Source organism: Oncorhynchus kisutch, linkage group LG29 (assembly GCF_002021735.2).
Source record: "Oncorhynchus kisutch isolate 150728-3 linkage group LG29, Okis_V2, whole genome shotgun sequence".
Classification (NCBI taxonomy): Eukaryota; Metazoa; Chordata; class Actinopteri; order Salmoniformes; family Salmonidae; genus Oncorhynchus; species Oncorhynchus kisutch.
This window is the reverse complement of record NC_034202.2, coordinates 16,037,327-16,061,914: the sequence shown is the minus strand read 5'-3', so window position 1 is coordinate 16,061,914 and position 24,588 is coordinate 16,037,327. Positions and strand designations below refer to the sequence as shown.

Below are 24,588 nucleotides of genomic sequence, written 5' to 3'. Positions count from 1 at the left end.
TTAAATGCGCTCTTTAACCCAAATTGAATATATTAGTGTTCCCTGGTGGAGAGGCAGAAGAAAGCCTCCTTTCTTTCTTTCTTTCTTTCTTTCTTTCTTTCTTTCTTTCTTTCTTTCTTTCTTTCTTTCTTTCTTTCTTTCTTTCTTTCTTTCTTTCTTTCTTCTTCTTCTTCTCTCTCTCTCCTCTCTCTCTCTCTCTCTCTCTCTGTCTCTGTCTCTGTCTCTGTCTCTTTCTTTCTTTCTCTCTCTCTTCATTTCCCCCTTTCTTTCTCTCTCTTTCTCTCTCTCTTTCTCTCTCTCTCTCTCTCTCTTTCTCTCTCTCTCTCTTTCTCTCTCTCTTCTCTCTCTCTCTTTCTCTCTCTCTCTCTCTCTCTCTCTCTCTCTCTCTCTCTCTCTCTTTCTTTCTCTCTCTCTCTCTCTCTCTCTCTCTCTCTCTCTCTCTCTCTCTCTCTCTCTCTCTCTCTCTCTCTCTCTCTCTCTCTCTCTCTCTCTCTCTGTCTCTGTCTCTCTCTTTCTTTCTTTCTTTCTCTCTCTCTTCATTTCCCCCTTTCTTTCTCTCTCTCTCTCTTTCTCTCTCTCTCTCTCTCTCTCTCTCTCTCTCTCTCTCTTCTCTCTCTCTCTCTCTCTCTCTCTTCTCTCTCTCTCTCTCTCTCTCTCTCTCTCTCTCTCTCTCTTCTCTCTCTCTCTCTCTCTCTCTCTCTCTCTCTCTCTCTCTCTCTCTCTCTCTTCTCTCTTTCTTTCTTTCCCCCTCTTTTTCTTTCTTTCTCTCTCTCTCGCTTTCTCTTTCTCTTTCCTTCCTCTCACTCTCTCTCTCGCTCTTTCTTTCCTTCCTCTCACTCTCTCTCTCTCTCACTCTCTTTCCTTTCTCTCACTCTCTCTTTCCTTCCTCTCTCTATTTCCTTCCTCTCTCTCTCACTCTCTCTTTCCTTCCTTCCTCACTCTCTCTCTCTCTTTCCCTTCCTCTCATTCTCTCTCTCTCTTTCCTTCCTCACTCTCTCTCTTTCCTTCCTCTCTCTCTCTTTCCTTCCTTCCTCTCTCTCTCTCTCTTTCCTTCCTCTCACTCTCTCTCTCTTTCCTTCCTCTCATTCTCTCTCTCTCTTTCCTTCCTCTCATTCTCTCTCTCTCTTTCCTTCCTCTCACTCTCTCTCTCTTTCCTTCCTCTCATTCTCTCTCTTCCTTCCTCTCATTCTCTCTCTTTCCTTCCTCTCATTCTCTCTCTCTCTTTCCTTCCTCTCATTTGATTTAACCAGATAAATCAGTTGAGAACCAATTCTCAACTACAATGATGACCTGGCCAAGAGGCATGACATCCCAGCAGTGAACAGAACACAATACCCCTACAATACCCCTACAATACCCCTACAATACCCCTAATAAAACACACTGTAGGAAAGGTACAAGTTTATCAGATGTACGACAATATGAGAAACATTCACAGTGGGTTAGAGCAAAGAAGAAGGTAACTGACATTTAAAAAAATGTGGTCAGCAGCTCAGGGAATAGTGTTTTTGAAGGGGCGGGGTGGGACGGATGTAGGTCGTTCCCTTCGGGGGCGGTGGAGATCTGGAATGAATGACGGCCGAAGGAAGTGCTGCCTTTGGGAATGACCCGTATGATATACCTACCAGAACGCCGGTGGACAGGACAAGACAGACAGACACATTTCAGTCCATTTCCAATGTCTTGTTGATTTGACTCACGAGGCTGGACATTCTGGAGTAAAGGGTGTTTCTTGGCTGTTGTTATGATTGTAAATGTCCTTTGTAGTTCTCTGTAGATAGTTCATGACGTAACATACGCATTGCACAGTAAAGTACCCAGACATTTATGTAATAACATAAACATCATTTGTGTGTTTTCTCAGGGAGTGTAAGTCCTTAATATTCATGGCCTATTTCAGTATTAACACCTTTCTTTACCCAGCACACGGCTGACTATGTAATGGCACATATGTTTGCGTGGAAGAACACATGTTAATGCAATTTTCTATTTATTTCCGATTTCTTGATTGTGAGTGTGTGTGTGTGGCTAGTAGACGGTGACCTTGCAGCAGAGGACAGGAGAGGATACTGATGAACAGCCCCCCCTCCCACTCCACTACGGCCTAGCCTGGGAGGTTGCTGTGCTCTGGGTTCTGTTGCCAGGGAGACCAGACCCTCGGCAGGCAGAATCCCCCCGTAATGCATACCTGGGAGGGCTCTCACCCACCCACCCTGACCCCGTTCATATACTTCACGATGGCAATGAGGTTTGAAACAGCAGGCGTTTGGCTGGTTGCCATTTGCGGGCCCATGTCGGGAGCGGATTTCTCTGTAGAGGGAAGCAGGGTAGGGAAGCAAACTGCCACCTTGTCGGCATCCCAGGAGAGTGTCCAGCAGTCCAACTCATAACCTTCAAGNAGTGGGTTAGAGCAAAGAAGAAGGTAACTGACATTTAAAAAAAATGTGTCAGCAGCTCAGGGATAGTGTTTTTGAAGGGGCGGGGTGGGACGGATGTAGGTCGTTCCCTTCGGGGGCGGTGGAGATCTGGAATGAATGACGGCCGAAGGAAGTGCTGCCTTTGGGAATGACCCGTATGATATACCTACCAGAACGCCGGTTGGACAGGACAAGACAGACAGACACATTTCAGTCCATTTCCAATGTCTTGTTGATTTGACTCACGAGGCTGGACATTCTGGAGTAAAGGGTGTTTCTTGGCTGTTGTTTATGATTGTAAATGTCCTTTGTAGTTCTTTGTAGATAGTTCATTGACGTAACATACGCATTGCACAGTAAAGTACCCAGACATTATGTAATACATTAAACATCATTTGGTGTGTTTTCTCAGGGAGTGTAAGTCCTTAATATATCATGGCCTATTTCAGTATTAACACCTTTCTTTACCCAGCACACGGCTGACTATGTAATGGCACATATGTTTGCGTGGAAGAACACATGTTTAATGCAATTTTTCTATTTATTTCCGATTTCTTGATTGGAGTGTGGTGGTGTGTGGCTAGTAGACGGTTGACCTTGCAGCAGAGGACAGGAGAGGATACTGATGAACAGCCCCCCCTCCCACTCCACTACGGCCTAGCCTGGAGGTTGGCTGTGCCTGGGTTCTGTTGCCAGAGGAGACCAGAACCTCGGCAGGCAGAATCCCCCGTAATGCATACCTGGGAGGGCTCTCACCCACCCACCTGACCCCGTTCATATACTTCACGATGGCAATGAGGTTTGAAACAGGCAGGCGTTTGGCTGGTTGCCATTTGCGGGCCCATGTCGGGAGCGGATTTCTCTGTAGAGGGAAGCAGGGTAGGGAAGCAAACTGCCACCTTGTCGGCATCCCAGGAGAGTGTCAGCAGTCCAACTCATAACCTTCAAGAGCCAGCCAGAGGAAAGAGATAATTGAATTTGCCTGTCTGTGTAGACGCTCGCTTTTTTTCATCCTGCTAATTATTCACCGTCTTCATTTTTCAGGGGTGTGTGTGTTAGTGCCTCTGTGTTTGTATCAACGTGTGTGTGTGGTCTGGGATGAGGTAGATGAGATGAAGCAGGCAGTGTGCGTCTGGTGAGCTCTGATGACAGCACGCGTTTGATCAGGGAGGCTGGCACCATTAGGGCTGTTTGAACACTGGATTCAGGTAATTGATGCGGGGCTGCTCCAGGCTGGCAGGCTGGTACACTGGCATGGGGCCAGGATAGGAGGGGGGGGCGGAAAGGCACAGCTCAAACATCCAGGCTCCTCATCCTCTGTAAAGACTGGGACACAGCTATCTATGGCGGTGTGGGTAGTGGTGTTAGATTAGCCAACCTTACTTTGCAAACATTACACCTGTGTTATTGGGCCTACAAGTCCTCTGGATCTGACGCCTCCCTCCTCTCTGGCTTCCCCACACACAGCTACCGTGACAACCAATCCGAACAGGAGGAACAAAACCCACTTGTTGTTGTCTGCGCTCACCAAGGCAACAGACCCCAGGAGCCAGCAGGTAACACATCTGGAAGCTCCATTTGAAAAGGCGCGAGCGTATGGCTAACTGTGTAGAACAGAGAACGGGAGTGATTGCTCTGAACGGCTGATCCTGCGGCCTGTGTGTTTGCCAGGAGATTAAGGCAGATTTGGCCCTGTGCTTCGGCCTCGTCTCCTGTTTGCGGATGATATGACCAAGCGCTGCTGGTGCTGCCTCCCTGCTGGGAGCTGGAGGCTGGGCTTTAGGTTAACTGCCCATGGCCTGGCTGATTGGCTGTTGGCAGGGGCCTGGCTCTGTCCTAGAGCCGCAGAGGGCTCAGGTCTGCCCGCTTTAAAGGATCCCAGGCCCTGTAATGGGGGGTAATGCGGCGTACTCTGGGAGACGAGGGGACCGCGCCGCTCGCCCTCCCAGCCGCTCCACCGCCCACAGACCAGGCTGCTGCTACTGCTGAGGGCTAGTTTCAGGTGGCAGGGATGTTGAGATGACGGCTTATAGCCTCTCTCCTCCTCCCTTACCTCCTCTACTTCATTTCTCTAGGACCCTGACTCCTCCTCCCTTACCTCCTCGACTTCATCTCTCTAGGACCCTGTCTCCTCCTCCCTTACCTCCTCCACTACATCTCTCTAGGACCCTGTCTCCTCCTCCCTTACCTCCTCCACTTCATCTCTCTAGGACCCTGTCTCCTCCTCCCTTACCTCCTCTACTTCATCTCTCTGGGACCCTGTCTCCTTCTCCCTTACCTCCTCCACTTCATCTCTCTAGGACCCTGTCTCCTCCTCCCTTACCTCCTCCACTTCATCTCTCTAGGACCCTGTCTCCTCCTCCCTTACCTCCTCCACTACATCTCTCTAGGACCCTCTCTCCTCCTCCCTTACCTCCTCCACTACATCTCTCTAGAACCCTAGGACCCTGTCTCCTCCTCCCTTACCTCCTCCACTTCATCTCTCTAGGACCCTGTCTCCTCCTCCCTTGCTTCCTCCACTTCATCTCTCTAGGACCCTGTCTCCTCCTCCCTTACCTCCTCCACTTCATCTCTCTAGGACCCTGTCTCCTCCTCCCTTACCACCTCCACTTCATCTCTCTGGGACCCTGTCTCCTCCTCCCTTACCACCTCCACTTCATCTCTCTAGGACCCTGTCTCCTCCTCCCTTACCTCCTCCACTTCATCTCTCTGGGACCCTGTCTCCTCCTCCCTTACCTCCTCCACTTCATCTCTCTAGGACCCTGTCTCCTCCTCCCTTACCTCCTCCACTTCATCTCTCTAGGACCCTGTCTCCTCCTCCCTTACCTCCTCCACTTCATCTCTCTGGGACCCTGTCTCCTTCTCCCTTACCTCCTCCACTTCATCTCTCTAGGACCCTGTCTCCTCCTCCCTTACCTCCTCCACTTCATCTCTCTAGGACCCTCTCTCCTCCTCCCTTACCTCCTCCACTACATCTCTCTAGGACCCTGTCTCCTCCTCCCTTACCTCCTCCACTTCATCTCTCTAGGACCCTGTCTCCTCCTCCCTTACCTCCTCCACTTCATCTCTCTAGGACCCTGTCTCCTCCTCCCTTGCCTCCTCCACTTCATCTCTCTAGGACCCTGTCTCCTTCTCCCTTACCTCCTCCACTTCATCTCTCTAGGACCCTGCCCTGGTCTGGATCAAGTGTATCATGTCAGTTTGAGGCCTATCACTTACCTCAGTCAGCAGATAAGCCACACAGCAACACACACACAGAGACACACTCACTACTGAACTCTGTCCAACTGCCTTGGCTCTGGACTACTATATTCATGGTACCAGCTGCACCACATTACCTAATTGGCCTAATTGATAGGCAGGGTAATACGTTATTGGATTTTAGCCCCCACTCCTTGGGGCATCTCATCATGGCAGCTAGCTTCCCCCATGACATGAATACATGGTGACACTGAGCCTGGTGACCCCTCTGACCTCTCCATGAATACATATACCCCTGGCCTGAGGGCCTGGTTCCAGCCCTCTATACTGGACGTGTCCTGCCGCAGTTACCAGCTGGGATTGGTGTGAAGATATGTTTTGATTGGTCCTCATCATGTTTCCTCTCATGTTCAAATATAGTGGTACTTTTCCAAACACAGCTACAGTAGCCATTAGATAGGCAGTTTAAAGTCCCCTATGAAACTCCCTCTCTTCCTCCTTCTCTCCCTCTCTTCCACCTCTCTCTTCCTCTCTTCCTCCTCTCTCTCCCTCTCTTCCTCCTCTCTCTCCCTCTCTTCCTCCTCTCTCTCCCTCTCTTCCTCCTCTCTCTCCCTCTCTTCCTCCTTCTCTCCCTCGCTTCCTCCTCTCTCTCCCTCTCTTCCTCCTTCTCTCCCTCTCTTCCTCCTCTCTCTCCCTCTCTTCCTCCTCTCTCTCCCTCTCTTCCTCCTTCTCTCCCTCTCTTCCTCCTCTCTCCCTCTCTTCCTCCTCTCTCTCCCTCTCTTCCTCCTCTCTCCCTCTCTTCCTCCTCTCTCTCCCTCTCTTCCTCCTCTCTCTCCCTCTCTTCCTCCTCTCTCTCCCTCTCTTCCTCCTCTCTCTCCCTCTCTTCCTCCTCTCTCTCCCTCTCTTCCTCCTCTCTCCCTCTCTTCCTCCTCCTCTCTCCCTCTCTTCCTCCTTCTCTCTCCCTCTCTTTCCTCCTTCTCTCCCTCGCTTCCTCCTCTCTCTTCCCTCTCTTCCGTCCTCTCTCTCCCTCTCTTCCTCCTCTCTCTCCCTCTCTTCCTCTCTCTCTCCTCTCTTCCTCCTCTCTTCCCTCTCTTCCTCCTCTCTCTCCCTCTCTTCCTCCATCTCTCCCTCTCTTCCTCCTCTCTCTCCCTCTCTTCCTCCTCTCTCTCCCTCTCTTCCTCCTCTCTCCCTCTCTTCCTCCTCTCTCCCTCTCTTCCTCCTCTCTCTCCCTCTCTTCCTCCTCTCTCTCCCTCTCTTCCTCCTTCTCTCCCTCGCTTCCTCCTCTCTCTCCCTCTCTTCCTCCTCTCTCTCCCTCTCTTCCTCCTCTCTCTCCCTCTCTTCCTCCTTCTCTCCCTCTCTTCCTCCTCTCTCTTCCCCACGTCTTTCCTCTCTCCCTCTCATCCCTCCTTTGTCTCCCTCTCTCCCAGCGCAGACACGTAGAGGGCATGAAGCGTTCTGCAGATTCCCAGGCAGATTAAAATGCCATGTCACACATAGATAAATGAATGAGCCTTCCCTCTACACACACACACACACACACACACACACACACACACACACACTGCTGTTGCCATGGTGCTTATGATACATTAGAAGGAGGGGTGGAGGGCTTAAGTGCGCCCAAAGATTTCCGGCCGTGGCGAGATCACAGGCCGGCTCCTGCAAAGCCCCATGGGAATGGAAAAAGAGCGAGCGAGAGACACAAGGGGAGAGAGAGTGCCATCTGATTCTAAGGGCGCACCTATTGTATTCCTCTGAAAGGGGCTGGCTGCGAGGGAAAGAGCAAATAGGTGCTGTCGATAAGGAATGCATTATTACTGTCATTATCTTCATCAGTGGAAGAGAAAGAGCAGCAAGCCATTTAAAGCACATATCCTTCCTCATATTAAAACCGCTCTTCACCATTATTCACATTCACTTGCTTCACATTCTATGTCTCGCCGGTAGAACTGCCATCTATTTCGCAGAGTTCATGTTCCCTAAATGTAGCCGGTCATTTCAAATGCCTTATTATTAGTCTCTGTCTCTGTGTGATTCTGCATCCATTTGAACGCCTGTGTGGGATATAAAGCGCTGCTGGGTAATGAGCCTCTCTGAGCGTTCCAAAGAACACCCTATTCCCTACATAGTGCACTACTTTTGACTAGAGCCTTATGGACCCTGGTCTAAAGTATAGTGCACTATAAAGGGGAAGCGGGTGCCCTTTGGAACGCGGGCTCTGTCTTAATGACTTTTAGCGGTTCAGAAAGAGGACGCGGCGAGCGTTTAGGGTATCAAAGACCGGGCTGGAGATGATAGCGTGAGTTGATTAAGACACACAGGGCTGATGTAGAGAGAGAGAGCGAGAGGCCACCCTCTGACGTGTCCTGAGGCGAGATGTAAAACCCGAAGACAGCACAGCGCTGACATGACACACGTAATCATGGCCAGATGTCATGTAGGCCATGCTACCTCTGGAGCTGTCTGTCTCTCTGCCCGCCTGCCTACAGTGCATTCAGAAAGTATTCAGAGCTCTTGACTTTTTCTACATTTTGTTACGTTACAGCCTTATTCAAAAATGTATTAAAATGTTTTTGTTCCCCCTAATCAATCTACACACAATACCCCATAATGAGAAGGCAAGAACAGTTTTTTAGAAAATGTTGCTAATTTATGAAAAATGATATACAAAAATATCACATTTTACGTAAGGATTCAGGCCCTTTACTCAGTACTTTGTTGAAGCACCTTTGGCAGCGATTACAGCCTCGAGTCTTCTTGGGTATGACGCTACAAGCTTGACACACCTGTATTTGAGGAGTTTCTCCCATTCTTCTCTGCAGATCCTCTCAAGCTCTGTCAGGTTGGATGGGGAGCGTCACTACACAGCTATTTTCAGGTCTCTCCAGAGACGTTCGATTGGGTTGAAGTCCGTGCTCTGGCTGGGCCACTCAAGGACATTCAGAGATTTGTCCCGAAGCCACTCCTGCGTTGTCTTGGCTGTGTGCTTAGAGTCGTTGTCCTGTTGGAAGGTGAACCTTCGCCCCAGTCTGAGGTCCTGAGCGTTCTGGAGCAGATTTTCATCAAGGATCTCTGTACTTTGCTCCGTTCATCTTTGCCTTCATCCTGACTAGTCTCCACGTCCCTGCCTCTGAAAAACATCCCCACAGCATGATGCTGCCGCCACCATGCTTCACCCTAGGGATGATTTTGGTCATGTGATGAGCGGTGCCTGGTTTCCTCTAGACGTGACGCTTGGCATTCAGGCCAAACAGTTCAATCTTCGTTTCATCAGACCAGAGGATCTTGTTTCTCATGGTCTGAGAGTCCTTTAGGTGCTTTTTGGCAAACTCCAAGCGGGCTGCCATGTGCCTTTTTACTGAGGAGTGGCTTCCGTCTGGCCACTCTACCATAAAGGTCTGATTGGTGGAGTGCTGCAGAGATGGTTGTCTTTCTGGAAGGTTCTCCCATCTCCACAGAGGAACTCTGGAGCTCTGGTTCTTAGTCCATTGGGTTCTTGGTCATCTCTCTGACCAAAGCCCTTCTCCCCCGATTGCTCTGTTTGGCCGGTTGGCCAGTTTAGGAAGATTCTTGGTGGTTCCAAACTCCTTCCATTTAAGAATGATGGAGGCAACTGTTTTCTTGGGGACCTTCAATGCTGCAGAAATGTTTTGGTACCCTTCTCAAGATCTGTGTCTCGACACAATCCTGTCTCTGAGCTCTACGGACAATTCCTTCGATCTCATGGCTTGGTTTTTGCTCAGACATTAACTGTCAACTGTGGGACCTTATATATACAGGTGTGTGCCTTTCCAAATCATGTCCAATCAATTGAATTTACCACAGGTGGACTCCAAACAAGTTGTAGAAACCTCTCAAGGATGATCAATGGAAACAGGATGCAGCTGAGCTCATTTTCGAGTCTCATAGCAAAGGGTCTGAATACTTATGTAAATATGGTATTTCTGTTTTTAAGTTGTAATACATTTGCAAACATTTAGAGAGACCTGTTTTTGCATTGGCCATTAAGGGGGATTGTGTTTAGATTGCTGAGTTTTTTAAAATGTTATTTAATACATTTTAGATAAAGGATGTATGTGGAAAAAGTCAAGGGGTCTGACTACTTTCCGAAGGCACTGTATCTGTCCGTCTACCCAAACCATGAAGCTATAAATGACAGTTAACTCTTGGTTCAGATCCTCAGTCTTACAGTAGTAGAGGTACCACTGACCATAGATGACTGAACATGATGAGAGCCCAGTGAATGTTGAGGGTGTGAGAGAAACCCTGTTCTGTGTTCCTCCCATGTGTCTGTCTTTAGATGCAGAATGGATGGGGGAATTTCCTCGGCACTAACCTCGTTTTCTGTGATTAAATCACCACCAACTATTTTTGAAAGGCTCAATCATTGAAAACATTCCCATCGGTCCCTGTGACAGCTAACACACACACACACACACACACACACAGCTTGAGTCTGTCACTGCTGCTGGGAGTGGGACCATGGGAACGTCAGTGTTTCTACAGACAGATACAGTAGTAACAGAAGAGACATCATGGCAGCTTATTCCTAGTCATTTGAAGATGTCTTTGCACTTCCTGGGAGTGTGGTAGTTGATGTGAAAGATTATGTCGGCCAGGGTAGGATAGCGTGGTAGTTGATGTGAAAGATTATGTCGGGTAGGATAGCGTGTTAGTTGATGCGAAGGATTATATCGGCCAGGGTAGGATAGCGTGGTAGTTGATGTGAAGGATTATGTCGGCCAGGGTAGGATAGCGTGGTAGTTGATGTGAAGGATTCTGTCGGCCAGGGTAGAATAGCGTGGTAGTTGATGTGAAGGATTCTGTCGGCCAGGGTAGGATAGCGTGGTAGTTGATGTGAAAGATTATGTCGGCCAGGGTAGGATAGCGTGGTAGTTGATGTGAAGGATTCTGTCGGCCAGGGTAGGATAGCGTGGTAGTTGATGTGAAGGATTCTGTCGGCCAGGGTAGGATAGCATGGTAGTTGATATGAAGGATTCTGTCGGGTAGGATAGCGTGGTAGTTGATGTGAAGGATTCTGTTGGCCAGGGTAGGATAGCGTGGTAGTTGATGTGAAGTATTCTGTCGGGTAGGATAGCGTGGTAGTTGATGTGAAGGATTCTGTCGTCCAGGGTAGGATAGCGTGGTAGTTGATGTGAAGGATTCTGTCGGGTAGGATAGCGTGGTAGTTGATGTGAAGGATTCTGTCGACCAGGGTAGGACAGGGTGGTAGTTGATGTGAAGGATTCTGTCGGCCAGGGTAGGATAGCGTGGTAGTTGATGTGAAGGATTATGTCGGCCAGGGTAGGATAGCGTGGTAGTTGATGTGAAGGATTCTGTCGGCCAGGGTAGGATAGCGTGGTAGTTGATGTGAAGGATTCTGTCGGCCAGGGTAGGATAGCGTGGTAGTTGATGTGAAAGATTATGTCGGCCAGGGTAGGATAGCGTGGTAGTTGATGTGAAGGATTCTGTCGGCCAGGGTAGGATAGCGTGGTAGTTGATGTGAAGGATTCTGTCGGCCAGGGTAGGATAGCGTGGTAGTTGATGTGAAGGATTCTGTCGGCCAGGGTAGGATAGCATGGTAGTTGATGTGAAGGATTCTGTCGGGTAGGATAGCGTGGTAGTTGATGTGAAGGATTCTGTTGGCCAGGGTAGGATAGCGTGGTAGTTGATGTGAAGTATTCTGTCGGGTAGGATAGCGTGGTAGTTGATGTGAAGGATTCTGTCGTCCAGGGTAGGATAGCGTGGTAGTTGATGTGAAAGATTCTGTCAGCCAGGGTAGGATAGCGTGGTAGTTGATGTGAAGGATTCTGTCGGGTAGGATAGCGTGGTAGTTGATGTGAAGGATTCTGTCGACCAGGGTAGGACAGGGTGGTAGTTGATGTGAAGGATTCTGTCGGCCAGGGTAGGATAGCGTGGTAGTTGATGTGAAGGATTCTGACGGGTAGGTATAGCGTGGTAGTTGATGTGAAGGATTCTGTCGACCAGGGTAGGATAGCGTGGTAGTTGATGTGAAAGATTCTGTCGACCAGGGTAGGATAGCGTGGTCGTTGATGTGAAGGATTCTGTCGGCCAGGGTAGGATAGCGTGGTCGTTGATGTGAAGGATTCTGTCGGCCAGGGTAGGATAGCGTGGTCGTTGATGTGAAGGATTCTGTCGGCCAGGGTAGGATAGTGTGGCATACCTCTCATTGTTTCTTATGTGTCTGTCTCTTTCAGAGTAACAGCTGATAGCTATACACACGTTGAAATGGAACGCTCTCGGCTACTGATGTGGAAATACCTGCTACACTCTGGGACAAACACACTGTACTACACACCATGTCCTAATTTCTCTCGGTCTCTCTCTGTGTGTGTGTGTGTGTCCGTTTGTGTGTAGCTGGTGTGATTGTAGGGCTGACTCCCCCCCCATCCCCTCCTCACTGAAACAAAGGGGATGATTTTCTCCCCAGCAGGGCGCTGGGTGTTGTGGGGTAGACACTGTCCGCCTTGGCTCCGCTCCCAGGCAATTTAACCGGCGCTGCCGTTGGTGTGTTTCCACCGAGATGATCACGCTATGCACCGCTCAAAGAGATTCCCTCCGATTGGCTTATTATCATTCATACTTCTACAGACGGCTGGACATTAGGCACATTGTTTGGTGTGATTTGTAAATTAGTATGGTTCTGAGGTCATACTGTTGATGAGCTAGACCTACTTCCAGTTGTGTAAAGTACTTTAAAGTTTCTTGGGTATCTGTACTTTACTATTTATATTTTTGACAACTTTTACTTTACTACATTCCTAAAGAAAATAATGTACTTTTTACTACATACATTTTCCCTGCCACCCAAAAGTACTCGTTACATTTTGAATGCTTAGCAGGACAGGAAATTGATCCAATTTCACGCACTTCTCAAGAGAACATCCCTGGTCATCATCTGGCGGACTCACTAAACACAAATGCTTTATAAATTGTAAATTGTAAATTATGAGTGTTGAAGTGTGCCTCTGCCTATCCATACATAAAAAAAAACAAGAAAATTGTGCCGTCACTTTTACCTGAGTCATTTTCTATTACTTTTACTCAAGTATGACAATTGGGTACTTTTTTCACCATTGCCTAGATCAGGGAGGTACTTTATCTGTGAGGTGTCGCCTCTCCTTCTCAGTCTCCTGCCTGTCTGTCTCCTTGTCTGGGTCCCAAATGCCAACCTATTCCCTTTATAGTGCACTACTTTTGACCAGAGCTCTATGGGCCTAGTGGTGCGCTATAAAGGGAATGGGGTGCCATTTGAGACTCCCTCCTGGGTTTGGTCAATAAAGAAGTGCCCCACCCAGGGTGTTTAATTCCTGACGGGTATTGAGGCGCTGGTACAGTCACCCAAGCATTTTACGGCCCCATCCTTCCTTAATGACAAGACGGTGACAGCGCTTATCAAATTAGCTGCTGTCAAGCGTGGCAAAACGGGATTACCACGGCAACGCTGTGATCAACTTCATTTGATCCCGCTCTGTGCCCACAGCTATGCTTTAGCTGAGATTTCCATTTCGGCTGATTTTCCGCCCCTTCTCTCCTTCAGGCGTCTCAGTCTCCTTCCCCCTCCCTAGAGGTCTGCCCCCCCCTGCCCCCCAAACCCACACATTTGTTGGCACTCTTATTTCGGGAGCATTAATAAAACCTGCCACATTGGAGGAGATGCGGGGTGGGCAGGGGTGTGTCCAATTTATCTCCCCGATCCAGACCTGCTCCCTCACAGACTCAGCAAAGCTGAGTCCCCCCTAATCCTCTGGGCCCCTCTGTAGAGGAAACCTGGTGGACGGAGGAACTTGCTCTGTATAGGAAACAGTCATAGACACTAAGGCACTATGGATGGAAATAGCCAAATAGATGGATTAAGAGAAGGGCCTTGAGCACTGTAGCATTACATTAGGCCCGGCCTGGGTGAGGTGGGGTGTACTGTGCTGGGTGAGGTGGGGTGGGGTGTACTGGGTGAGGTGGGGTGGGGTGGGGTGTACTACTGCTGGGTGAGGTGGGGTGGGGTGTACTGTGCTGGGTGAGATGGGGTGGGGTGTACTGTGCTGGGTGGGGTGGGGTGTACTACGCTGGGTGAGGTGGGGTGTACTGTGCTGGGTGAGGTGGGGTGGGGTGTACTGGGTGAGGTGGGGTGGGGTGTACTACTGCTGGGTGAGGTGGGGTGGGGTGTACTGTGCTGGGTGAGGTGGGGTGTACTGGGTGAGGTGGGGTGTACTACTGCTGGGTGAGGTGGGGTGTACTGTGGTGGGTGGGGTGTACTGTGCTGGGTGGGGTGTACTATGCTGGGTGAGGTGGGGTGTACTGTACTGTGCTGGGTGAGGTGGGGTGTACTGTGTGAGGTGGGGTGTACTGTGCTGGGTGAGGTGGGGTGTACTATGCTGGGTGAGGTGGGGTGTACTGTGCTGGGTGAGGTGGGGTGTACTGTGCTGGGTGAGGTGGGGTGTACTATGCTGGGTGAGGTGGGGTGTACTATGCTGGGTGAGGTGAGATGTGCTGTGCTTCATGTCTTCTACTGCTATTCTCCTCTCCACGTCTTCTCCTCCTCTTCTCTCCACGTCTTCTCCTCCTCTTCTCTCCACGTCTTCTCCTCCTCTTCTCTCCACGTCTTCTCCTCCTCTTCTCTCCACGTCTTCTTCTTCTCTTCTCTCCACGTCTTCTTCTTCTCTTCTCTCCACGTCTTCTCCTCCTCTTCTCTTCACGTCTTCTCCTCCTCTTCTCTTCACGTCTTCTCCTCCTCTTCTCTTCACGTCTTCTCTCGCTCCATAAATGCGTTGTGGGCAGGAGCAGATTTACGACCCTCACTCCCTCCCTCCCTCTCCCCCTCCCTCCCTCTCTCTCCCTCCCTCCCTCCCTCTCTCTCTCTCTCTCCCTCCCTCCCTCCCTCTCTCTCTCTCTCTCTCTCTCTCTCCTCTCTCTCTCTCACTCTCTCCCTCCCTCCCTCTCTCTCTCTCTCTCTCTCTCTCCCTCTCTCTCTCTCTCTCTCTTCTCTCTCTCTCTCTCTCTCTCTCTCTCTCTCTCTCTCTCTCTCTCTCTCTCTCTCTCTCTCTCTCTCTCTCTCTCTCCCTCTCTCTCTCCCCCTCCCTCTCTCTCTCCCTCTCTCCCTCTCTCCCCCTCTCTCTCACTCCCTCCCTCCCTCCCTCTCCCTCTCCCTCTCTCCCCCTCCCTTCCCCTCTCTCACTCCCTCCCTCCCTTAGTAAGGAGAGGAGGAAAAGAGGGGGAACAGTGAAGGAAACGACAGGGCTACAGAGCAGAGGAGGGCTGGGAGACTCTGCCATGTCACGCTCCAGGGGCAGAGGTCTCCTTCACAATGCTAGCGGACTGGCGGCAGACACACATACACACACTAACCTATGCGCGCACACACACTCAAACCCACGCACAGAAAAGTACACCATTTACAACAGCACCGAAGTAGGTGTCCTTTATACAGTTACCTAGAGCTGGCATCAATAGACCAGTGTTTCTGGAAGTCAAGTCACATGATACTTCTGTAGACCCCGCCCTCTGGTGTTTTGGAAAAGAGCCATGCATTGCCATGGAATCTGAACACCTGCTTTCCCCTGTGTGATTATACTTTTCCACCTGCTTGGGGAAAAAGGCCTCTTACACCCCCCCCCCCCCAAAAAAAATGTTTCCATGCCAATGTGATTTCACTGTGTTTTTCCCTGTTGGCGATGGCTGGGCTGCCAATGGTTCCAAGAGGAAATCAATGAGTGGACTTTTTGAGAGTTGGAGAGATGGGGCCGAGTGTTTGTGTGTGTGTGTGTGTGTGCTGGATTCCTCCCATGTGGGGACTGCTCGGGGTTAGGCAGGAAGCGGGAGCTGGGGTGTGACCAGAATGAGTATGACTGCAGCTGTGGAGCCTGCCAGCGGACAAATGGAGGACCTGTGCAAAGAGGGGGGGGGGGGGGGGGGGGTAGAGACTCACTGGGCTCGAGGGGCTGTTATACTGTAGACTCTGTCTGGGCCTGGAGGGGACTGTCTATGGATGGGTCTGAGATACGGTATGTTCCCAGGGGCTAGGAGCTAAAGCACAGTGACCTTACCCCTGACCCATGACTGCCTTATGATATCTAATCCCTCCCTACTGCTCTGAGGCCAGGCACATAACACACACAAACAGACCACTAATACAGGCCTGTGCAGAATACATGCTTAGGGGATTGACAGGTTGACTTAGTTAATGTGTGTTTGGATGTCTTTGAGTCGTGGGTGGTTATACTTCAACACTAAGGCACGGTAAACAACTCTGTTACTCTACTTGCCGTGGTGTTTTGTCCTGATACGCCCCTCTGCCATAAGATCTTCTCTCGTGCAGCAGATACCTAGTTGTATTCAGAGGTGGTCGTGGTCTTGTGTGGTCAGGTAGGCCATACTTGGTTGTGACTACAGCCATCACAGACTACTACTCTGTTCCTCTGGCACGTTCCTCTGTTCCTCTGGCACGTACTTTACTAGTGTCTCTCTTAATGGCCCTTGGCATGGGGTACTGGGCGGACACCGGGCAGGCGGACAGTCCCTCTGTGTTGCCCTGGCATGGCCTGGCAGCATGCCGCTGCAGGGCGGCTTGCAGCAGTGGGCACTAGCCAGTAGGCAGACAGAAAGTCACTATGGGCAGTAGGCTCTGGGCACAGTGGGCAGTGGACACCCAGGCAGGCAGGGGAGAGTGGGATATCTCACACTTAGATAGAGGTTAGATTACTCTGCTGTACTCATGGGAAGGAGAGAGAGGAGACTGGCTGCATGGAAGGAGAGAGAAAGAGAGTGGGAGAAAGAGTGAGAGACACGGAAATAGAGGCAGAGAGAGACACACAGAGAGGGACACACAGAGAGGGACACACAGAGAGGGACACACAGAGAGGGACACACAGAGAGGGACACACAGAGAGGGACACACAGAGAGAGACACACAGAGAGAGACACACAGAGAGAGACACACAGAGAGAGACACACAGAGAGAGACACACAGAGAGAGACCCAGAGAGAGACACACAGATAGAGACACACAGAGAGAGAGACAGAGAGAGAGAGACGGAGAGAGTGGCACAGTAAGATACACAGAGAGAGAGAGAGACACACACACAGAGAGAGACACACAGAGAGGGACACACAGAGAGAGAGAGAGAGAGAGAGAGACACACACACAGAGAGAGACACACAGAGAGAGACACAGAGAGACACAGAGAGCGAGAGAGACAGAGAGCGAGACAGACAGAGAGCGAGAGAGACAGAGAGAGTTTTCAGAGGCCAATCAGCACACATGAACCATGGTCAGCTGTCGTGGGGGGTATGTATGTGTGTGGGGGGTTGACCAAAAGGTCTCTGACATTCTGACTCAGATGCCTTCCACTCAGCATTACACACACACACTTCCCAGAACTCTGCACTGTACTCAGCCTCCTGGCCTTGAAGGAATTTGGCCTACAAACGGAACTGTCCAAGACATACTAGGATAAAGAAACATATATACTGTAACTCAACAACATGATCACGACTAGAAATGATTTGACTGGCGTTTGTTCCCTCCACTCACAGACGGTCCGTTCACGGGGACCCCTCCCACTTATGGTTATGATGCAGACCGTGCAGAGGAGCAGAGGCGCCACCATGACATCCTGCCCTACATCGACGACTCGCCCTCCTCCTCGCCACACCTCAGCTCTAAGAGCCGCAGCAGCCGAGACACCCTCTCCTCTGGATCCCTTGAGTCCTCCAAGTCGGTGAGTGTGCCCCTTCCCACTTCAATTAAGTCTACCACAAAGGTCATCTCCCACTCATTCCAGGAAGCTCCTCATATCGAACAGGGAATTCCTTCCCAGTCTATAGAGTACCACAGTATGAGTCACAATGCCCATAAGACCTAGCGGTCAAACAGGGAAATGGTTCCAATAGTTTTTTACACCATTCATTTTCCCCATAGGGGATTTTAGAAACACTTCAAATATGGTCTATGTTTCGTGTAGGCTCACCCTGGCATGACGTTTTGATAAACGTGTAAATCTCTCCAGGACAAGGTGACTTTTATCAATATATTCGCCTGTATTTAACCCCACAAGATGAAATGCTAATTAGCTGCTAATGTGGCTATCATAAATAGCTACAAATGCCATGATGGTCTGAAAGAGACTGCCGAATCTCTGGATTAACTATCTAATGTTACCTAAATGTAGTAATGAATAAATTGGCTACATTTCTTTAAACGGACAATTCTCTGTCTTGTACAAGTTTTAAGTTGACACAAGAGGTGACGTGCAGGTGCTCGCAGGGATTTGTGGTTTTGCATGATGTCCACTTTGACGCTAATTAGCATGTTCAAACCTGAGAGTAGACGGAGCCGAATATATTGATAAAAGTCACCTTGTCCGAGAGAGATTTACATGGTTGTCACAGCAGGCGAAGCAGAAGCAGCCCTTGTTTTAAGTGTTTCTAAAATCCCCTATGGGGAAAATGAATGCTGTAAAAAAACGATTGGAACCATTTCCCTGTTTGATCGCTAGGTTTTATGGGTATTATGTCACCTCCACTGTGGGTCTCTATTCTATCACCCTCTGGCCCTCCCTCACGGCCTCAACCATGAAGAGACATAGACACTTATCTCTGAGGCACGTCATCTAACTACCTGTAAGCTTATTATCGTCATCAATTAGCTGTATTACCTAAGTTATATTGCGGTTTTTGGGACGTGATTGAACCTGTGATAGGTGTGTGTGTACACCTCACTGTTAGCCTGGTGCAGTGTGAGTATGTGTCGTGCTAAACACACTGTGCTGCAGTCGCTCTCTCGCCTGGAGGAAGTAGCCACATCAATGGTCATAAAGGAAGGCCTATGACCCGCCCCTGTCTCGCCTCAGTGGCAGAGAGAGCGCTTGTCAAATTGATTGATGGTTGAATCTTCTAATAAATGATGAGTCCCTGGGGTGCACCCAACCTCTGACCGTTTGGGTTTGTCTCACTTATTGGTTTTAATAAGCACACACACACTCTTTCTCTCTCTCTCTCTCTCCCTCTCGGTCTCTCACTGTCCACAAAGAGTGATGGATTTGTTATACAATAGCAGGGATTGAGTGAACATTGATGCGGGGACTCTGTGCAGGTGTTTGATGGGGTTGAGGTCAGGGCTCTGTGCAGGTCAGTCAAGTTCTTCCACATCAATCTCAACAAACTATGTCTTTATGGACCTCCCTTTGTGCACAGGGACATTGTCATGCTGAAACCGGATAGTGCCTTCCCAAACAGTTGCCACAAAGTTGAAAGCACAGAATCCTCTCGAATGTCATTATATGCTGTAGCGTTAAGATTTTCCTCCACTGGAACTAAGGGGCCTACAGTAGCCCGAACCATGAAAAACAGCCCCAGACCATTATTCCTCCTCCACCAAACTTTACAGTTGGTACGATGCATTCGGGCAGGTAGTGTTCTCCTGGCATCCGCCAAATCCAGATTTGTCCATCGGACTGCCAGATGGTGAAGCGTGATTCATCTCGTGTTCACTGCTCCAGAGTCCAATGGCAGCGGCAAGCTTTACACCACTCCAGCCGACGCTTGGCAATGCGCATGGTGATCTTAGGCTTGAAACCTATGACAGTGATTGCATGGCTTTGTGCTCGATTTTATACACCTGTCAGCAACGGTGTAGCTGAATTAGCCGAATCCACTAATTTGAAGGAGTGTCCACATACTTTTATAGATACAGTTTGTTACATTACAGCCTTATTCTGAAATTTATCAAATAGAAAATGTTCCTCATTATTCTACACACAATACCCCATAATGACAAGGCGAAAACAGTTGTCATTTTGTTTGCAAATGTATTACAAATACGTAAGAACCTTTTGAGACTCTTTGAGCTCAGGTGCATCCTGTTTCCATTGATCATCCTTGAGATGTTTCTACAACTTGATTGAAATCCACCTGTGGTAAATTCCATTGATTGGACACAATTTTTATATATTTTATTTAACTAGGCAAGTCAATTTTTATTTACAATGACAGCCTTCCCTGGCCAAACCCTCGCCTAACCCGGTTGTGATACAGCCCGGGATTGAACCAGGGTCTGTAGTGACGCCTCTAGCACTGAGATGCAGTGCCTTAGACCGCTGCGCCACTCGGGAGCCCTTTATAAAATGATTTGGAAAGGTTCACACCTGTCTAGATAAGGTCCCACAGTTGACAGTGCATGTCAGAGCAAAAAACCAAGCCATGAGGTTGAAGGAGTTATCCATAGAGTTCAGAGACAGGATTATGTCGAGGTACAGAGAAGGGTACCAAAAAATGTCTTCAGCATTGAAGGTCCCCAACAACACAGTAGCCTCCATCATTCTTAAATGGAAGAAGTTTGGAACCACCAAGACTCTTCCTGGAGCTGGCCGCCCGGCCAAACTGAGCAATGGAGAAGAAGGGCCTTGGTCAGGGAGGTGACCAAAAACCTGATGGTCACTCTGACAGAGCTCCAGAGTTCCTCTGTGGAGATGGGAGAAACTTCCAGAAGGACAACCATCTCTGCAGCACTCCATCAATTAGGCTTTTATGGTAGAGTGGACAGACGGAAGCCACTCCTCAATAAAAGGCACATGACAGCCCAATTGGAGTTTGCCAAAAGGCACCTAAAGGACTCTCAGACCATGAGAAACAAGATTCTCCGGTCTGATGAATCCAAGATTGAACTCTTTGGCCTGAATGGCAAGCGTCACGTCTGGAGGAAACCAGGCACCATCCCTAGGGTGAAACATGGTGGTGGCAGCATCATGGGACCTTTTTCTGCTACACCCGTTGCTGACAGGTGTATAAAATCAGTGGCAGGGACGTGGAGACTAGTAGCTGTGCAGCGACGCTCCCCATCCAACATGACAAAGTTTGAGAGGATCTGCAGAGAAGAATGGGAGAAACTCCCCAAATACAGGTGTGTCAAGCTTGTAGCGTCCTATCCAAGAAGACTCGAGGCTATAATCGCTGTCAAAGGTGCTTCAACAAAGTACTGAGTAAAGGGTCTGAATTTTTATGTGAAGATTATATTTCCGTTTTTAATTTTGTAATAAATTTGCTAACATTTCTACAAACCTGTTTTTACTTTGTCAGTATGTGGTGTTGTGTGTAGATTGATGAGGGAACAAATCAACTTAATCAATTTTAGAATAAGGCTGTAACCTTATAAAAACCCTGTAAAAAGGGGTCTGAATACTTTCCGAATGCACTGTACAGTGCATCTACCCCAGAGTCTTCCACTACCATCAGGCCATTCCTTAGTGATCACATCACCCCTGAGACGACGACCTGGAAAAAGGTCACTCTCATGTCTGTGGGCCCAGCCAACTCTTCTGAAGCGTTAAGATTCTCCTCAAGGCTGTTAAATGTCTTTAACGAGTCCCTACTGCCTGGCAATGTTTGTTGCCTGACTAAAAGGAAAGTCATCGTGGGATGCAATGTGGCAGATGTCAACACCGAGACGTTGAATAACTAGATAGACTAACGGCCAGGCGCCCCTGTAGCATATCTCTCTGTCAATGCCTAGTTAGTCGGTCTCACTTGAAATGGAAAGTATTACAGTACAATAACTCACTCTTGTACAGAACAAGATTATTCAGAGATGTTTATATTTCGGGTTACACCCGAGTGTTTCGTTAATAAATACTTCAGAGAGAGGGACGATGGTGTTTTCCCAGAGAAAATATGAGAAATGAAAGTGAACAGGGCTATTATAAAATGAGATGCCCACACCGCCTCCTACCTGGCTTTGAACCTTATGGAAACTGATGTCTCGCTGCCATGGGAGACAGAGAGAAGAGAATACATGCTATTTCAATGTTTCTATGTTTCTCTCAATGTCCTCAGTTATTAGGCTTACTCATGATAATAACTGTTAGTATATATTATGGTGTATTTCCAGTGATCAATTAGCTTGAGACCTACTTGAACAAATCGGTAGCGATGATGAATCCATGCTATTAGCACCACTGCTAGTTGTGTATTTAGGATGTATTTAGTGAATGAGAAATGTACACAAGTCAAGGTACACAAAGTTACTATAGACTGACTTTGGGTGGGTGCTTTCCTTTTGATTGTCCTACTATTTACACACACACACACACACACACACACACACACACATACACACACACACCGGACACACTCAACTCTTATAGTTGTGTGTACAGTATGTACCTACTTTAAGGGAGTGGCTGCTGTTGTTAGCCCCCCCCCCCCCCCTGTCTTGGCTGTCTGCACACTGAGAGGGGCTCATTAGTTGTTGCCGTGACAATGAATAAAATATGTTATTATGGAGATGTGATGGGCCCTCCCGAGGTGAGGAGGAGTGTCTGGGCCTTGAGCAGTGAATGAATGAATAAACACGCATTGCTCTCCCTCCTCACTCAACTCCACAATGGAAACGTGGGCTGGCTGGGCCCGTTATAACTCGAGAAGGTTTCACAAAATGTTCTCTTCACTCATTTTTATTTAAAGAGATTCTCTGGTACTTTCAAGCCAGTGGTTCTAAAAGTGGTCCCCGAAAATGACGTACTAAATCACATATGTGCAGATACAATATATATACAAAGGTATGTGGACACCCCAGTGGAATGACCTTACTGAAGAGCTCCGTGACTTTCATCGTGGCACCGTCATAGGATGCCACTTTTCCAATGAGTCAGTTTGTCAAATGTCTGCCCTGCTGGAGCTGCCCCAGTCAACTGTAAGTGCTGTTATTGTGAAGTGGAAACGTCTAGGAGCAACAACGGCTCAGCCGCGTAGTGGTAGTCCACACAAGCTCACAGAACGGGACCGCTGAATGCTGACGCACGTAGAGCGTAAAAATTGTCTGTCAACACTCACTACCGAGTTCCAAACCACCTCTGGAAGCAACGTCAGCACAAGAACTGTTCGTCAGGAGCTTCATGAAATGGGTTTCCATGGCCGAGCAGCTGCACACAAGCCTAAGATCACCATGTGCAATGCCAAGCGCCGGCTGGAGTGGTGTGAAGCCGCCATTGGACTCTGGAGCAGTGGAAACGAGTTTTCTGGAGTGATGAATCACGTTTCACCATCTTGCAGTCCGACAGATGAATCTGTGTTTGGCGGATGCCGGGAGAACACTACCTGCCCGAATGCATCGTACCAACTGTAAAGTTTGGTGGAGGAGGAATAATGGTCTGGGGCTGTTTTTCATGGTTAGGCCCCTTAGTTCCAGTGAAGGAAATCTTAAATCTTAATCTTACAGCATACAATGACATTCTAGATGATACTGTGCTTCCAACTTTGTGGCAACAGTTTGGTCATACATCTGTTCTCAGTCATGTAGCTAGTCCAAACATCCAAAGCGTGCATACTCTTGTCAAATAAAATACTTTAAATGATCTTCTCTTTTAACACTCTTGTGAAGTATGGAAGCAGAAAAGGCCTGTTGTATAAGAGCCAGAGAAACAGAACCAAACACAGCACAGACCCCTGGGTAATGGGATCCACAGCACAGACCCCTTGGTAATGGAGTCCATCAGTTTGTCTGGACCCCAGTAGTTCCCCAGAGACTCTTACTGACATCTGCTGCTTCCACTACCTGTGCAGTGGCCATGGAAACAGGAGTTACAGGCTCATTTACCCCCCCATTAACACATACATACACACACACAAGGTGCTTTCTCGCATTGTGTCATTCATTTCAGCATTTATGCATTTTTTGGATAATCTCTCCTATGGCTTCTGTTTCTAAACTGTTGCACACACACACACACACACACACACACACACACACACACACACACACACACACACACATACATATATATATATATATATATATATACACACACACACACACACACACACACACACACACACACGTTTGTTTTACTATCCTTGTGGGGACCAAACATCTGATTCCCATTCTTAACCTAACCTTAACCCCTATCCCCTAATTCTAACCCTAACCTTAAATCTAACCCCTAAACATAAAATAGCCTTTTTCTATGTGGGGACCGGCGAAATGTCCCCATTTTCCTTGTTTTACTATCCTTTAGAGTTCATCTGGTTCCCACAAGGATAGTAAAACCAAACACACACAATCACACAAAGAGAAAAGCCCCTTACCTGAGCGCGCATTATGTCTGCCCTTATCCTGTCTGAGACTAAAGTACATTCTCATCATAGTCTCCAAATGAAGGCAGTAGTCGGATTCCTCTCTATTGTAGCTCACTCTCAGAATCTCTCTTTTAAAGGAGCCACAGGCTGTGTTCTGTAGTAGCTGGGCACAGATAGCTTTACTTCAGCTTAGTGAATGGGTTGGATAGCCCAGACCCAGGAGAGGTACTACCTGGCCCAGCCGTGGCCTTCTCTACCCTGCTCTACTCTCTCCTAGCTTTGCCTTCTGCCATGACTCTCCTCTGTCCCGGAGCCTGGGGGTTAGCTTTGCCTCCTGCCATGACTCTCCTCTGTACTGGATTCTGGGGGTTAGCTTTGCCTCCTGCCATGACTCTCCTCTGTTCTGGAGCCTGGGGGTTAGCTTTTCCTCCTGCCATGACTCTCCTCTGTCCCGTAGCCTGGGGGTTAGCTTTTCCTCCTGCCATGACTCTCCTCTATCCTGGAGCCTGGGGGTTAGCTTTTCCTCCTGCCATGACTCTCCTCTGTCCCGTAGCCTGGGGGGTTAGCTTTTCCTCCTGCCATGACTCTCCTCTGTACTGGAGCCTGGGGGTTAGCTTTTCCTCCTGCCATGACTCTCCTCTGTCCTGGAGCCTGGGGGTTAGCTTCGCCTCCTGCCATGACTCTCCTCTGTCCCGTAGCCTGGGGGTTAGCTTTTCCTCCTGCCATGACTCTCCTCTGTTCTGGAGCCTGGGGGTTAGCTTTGCCTCCTGCCATGACTCTGTTCTGTTCTGGAGCCTGGGGGTTAGCTTTGCCTCCTGCCATGACTCTCCTCTGTCCCGTAGCCTGGGGGTTAGCTTTTCCTCCTGCCATGACTCTCCTCTGTTCT

General features: G+C 48.9%; 1 protein-coding gene across 1 annotated transcript in view; it reads left to right on the top strand.

Annotated features, from left to right (window-relative positions):
• Window positions 1-24,588, top strand: part of LOC109874411 (breakpoint cluster region protein) — a 129,357-nt gene that overhangs the window by 71,880 nt on the left and 32,889 nt on the right. Inside the window, exon 2 of the mRNA XM_031808851.1 lies at window positions 17,169-17,353. Within this exon, the coding sequence (XP_031664711.1) occupies window positions 17,169-17,353 (185 nt within the window). The remainder of the gene's footprint in view (window positions 1-17,168; window positions 17,354-24,588) is intronic.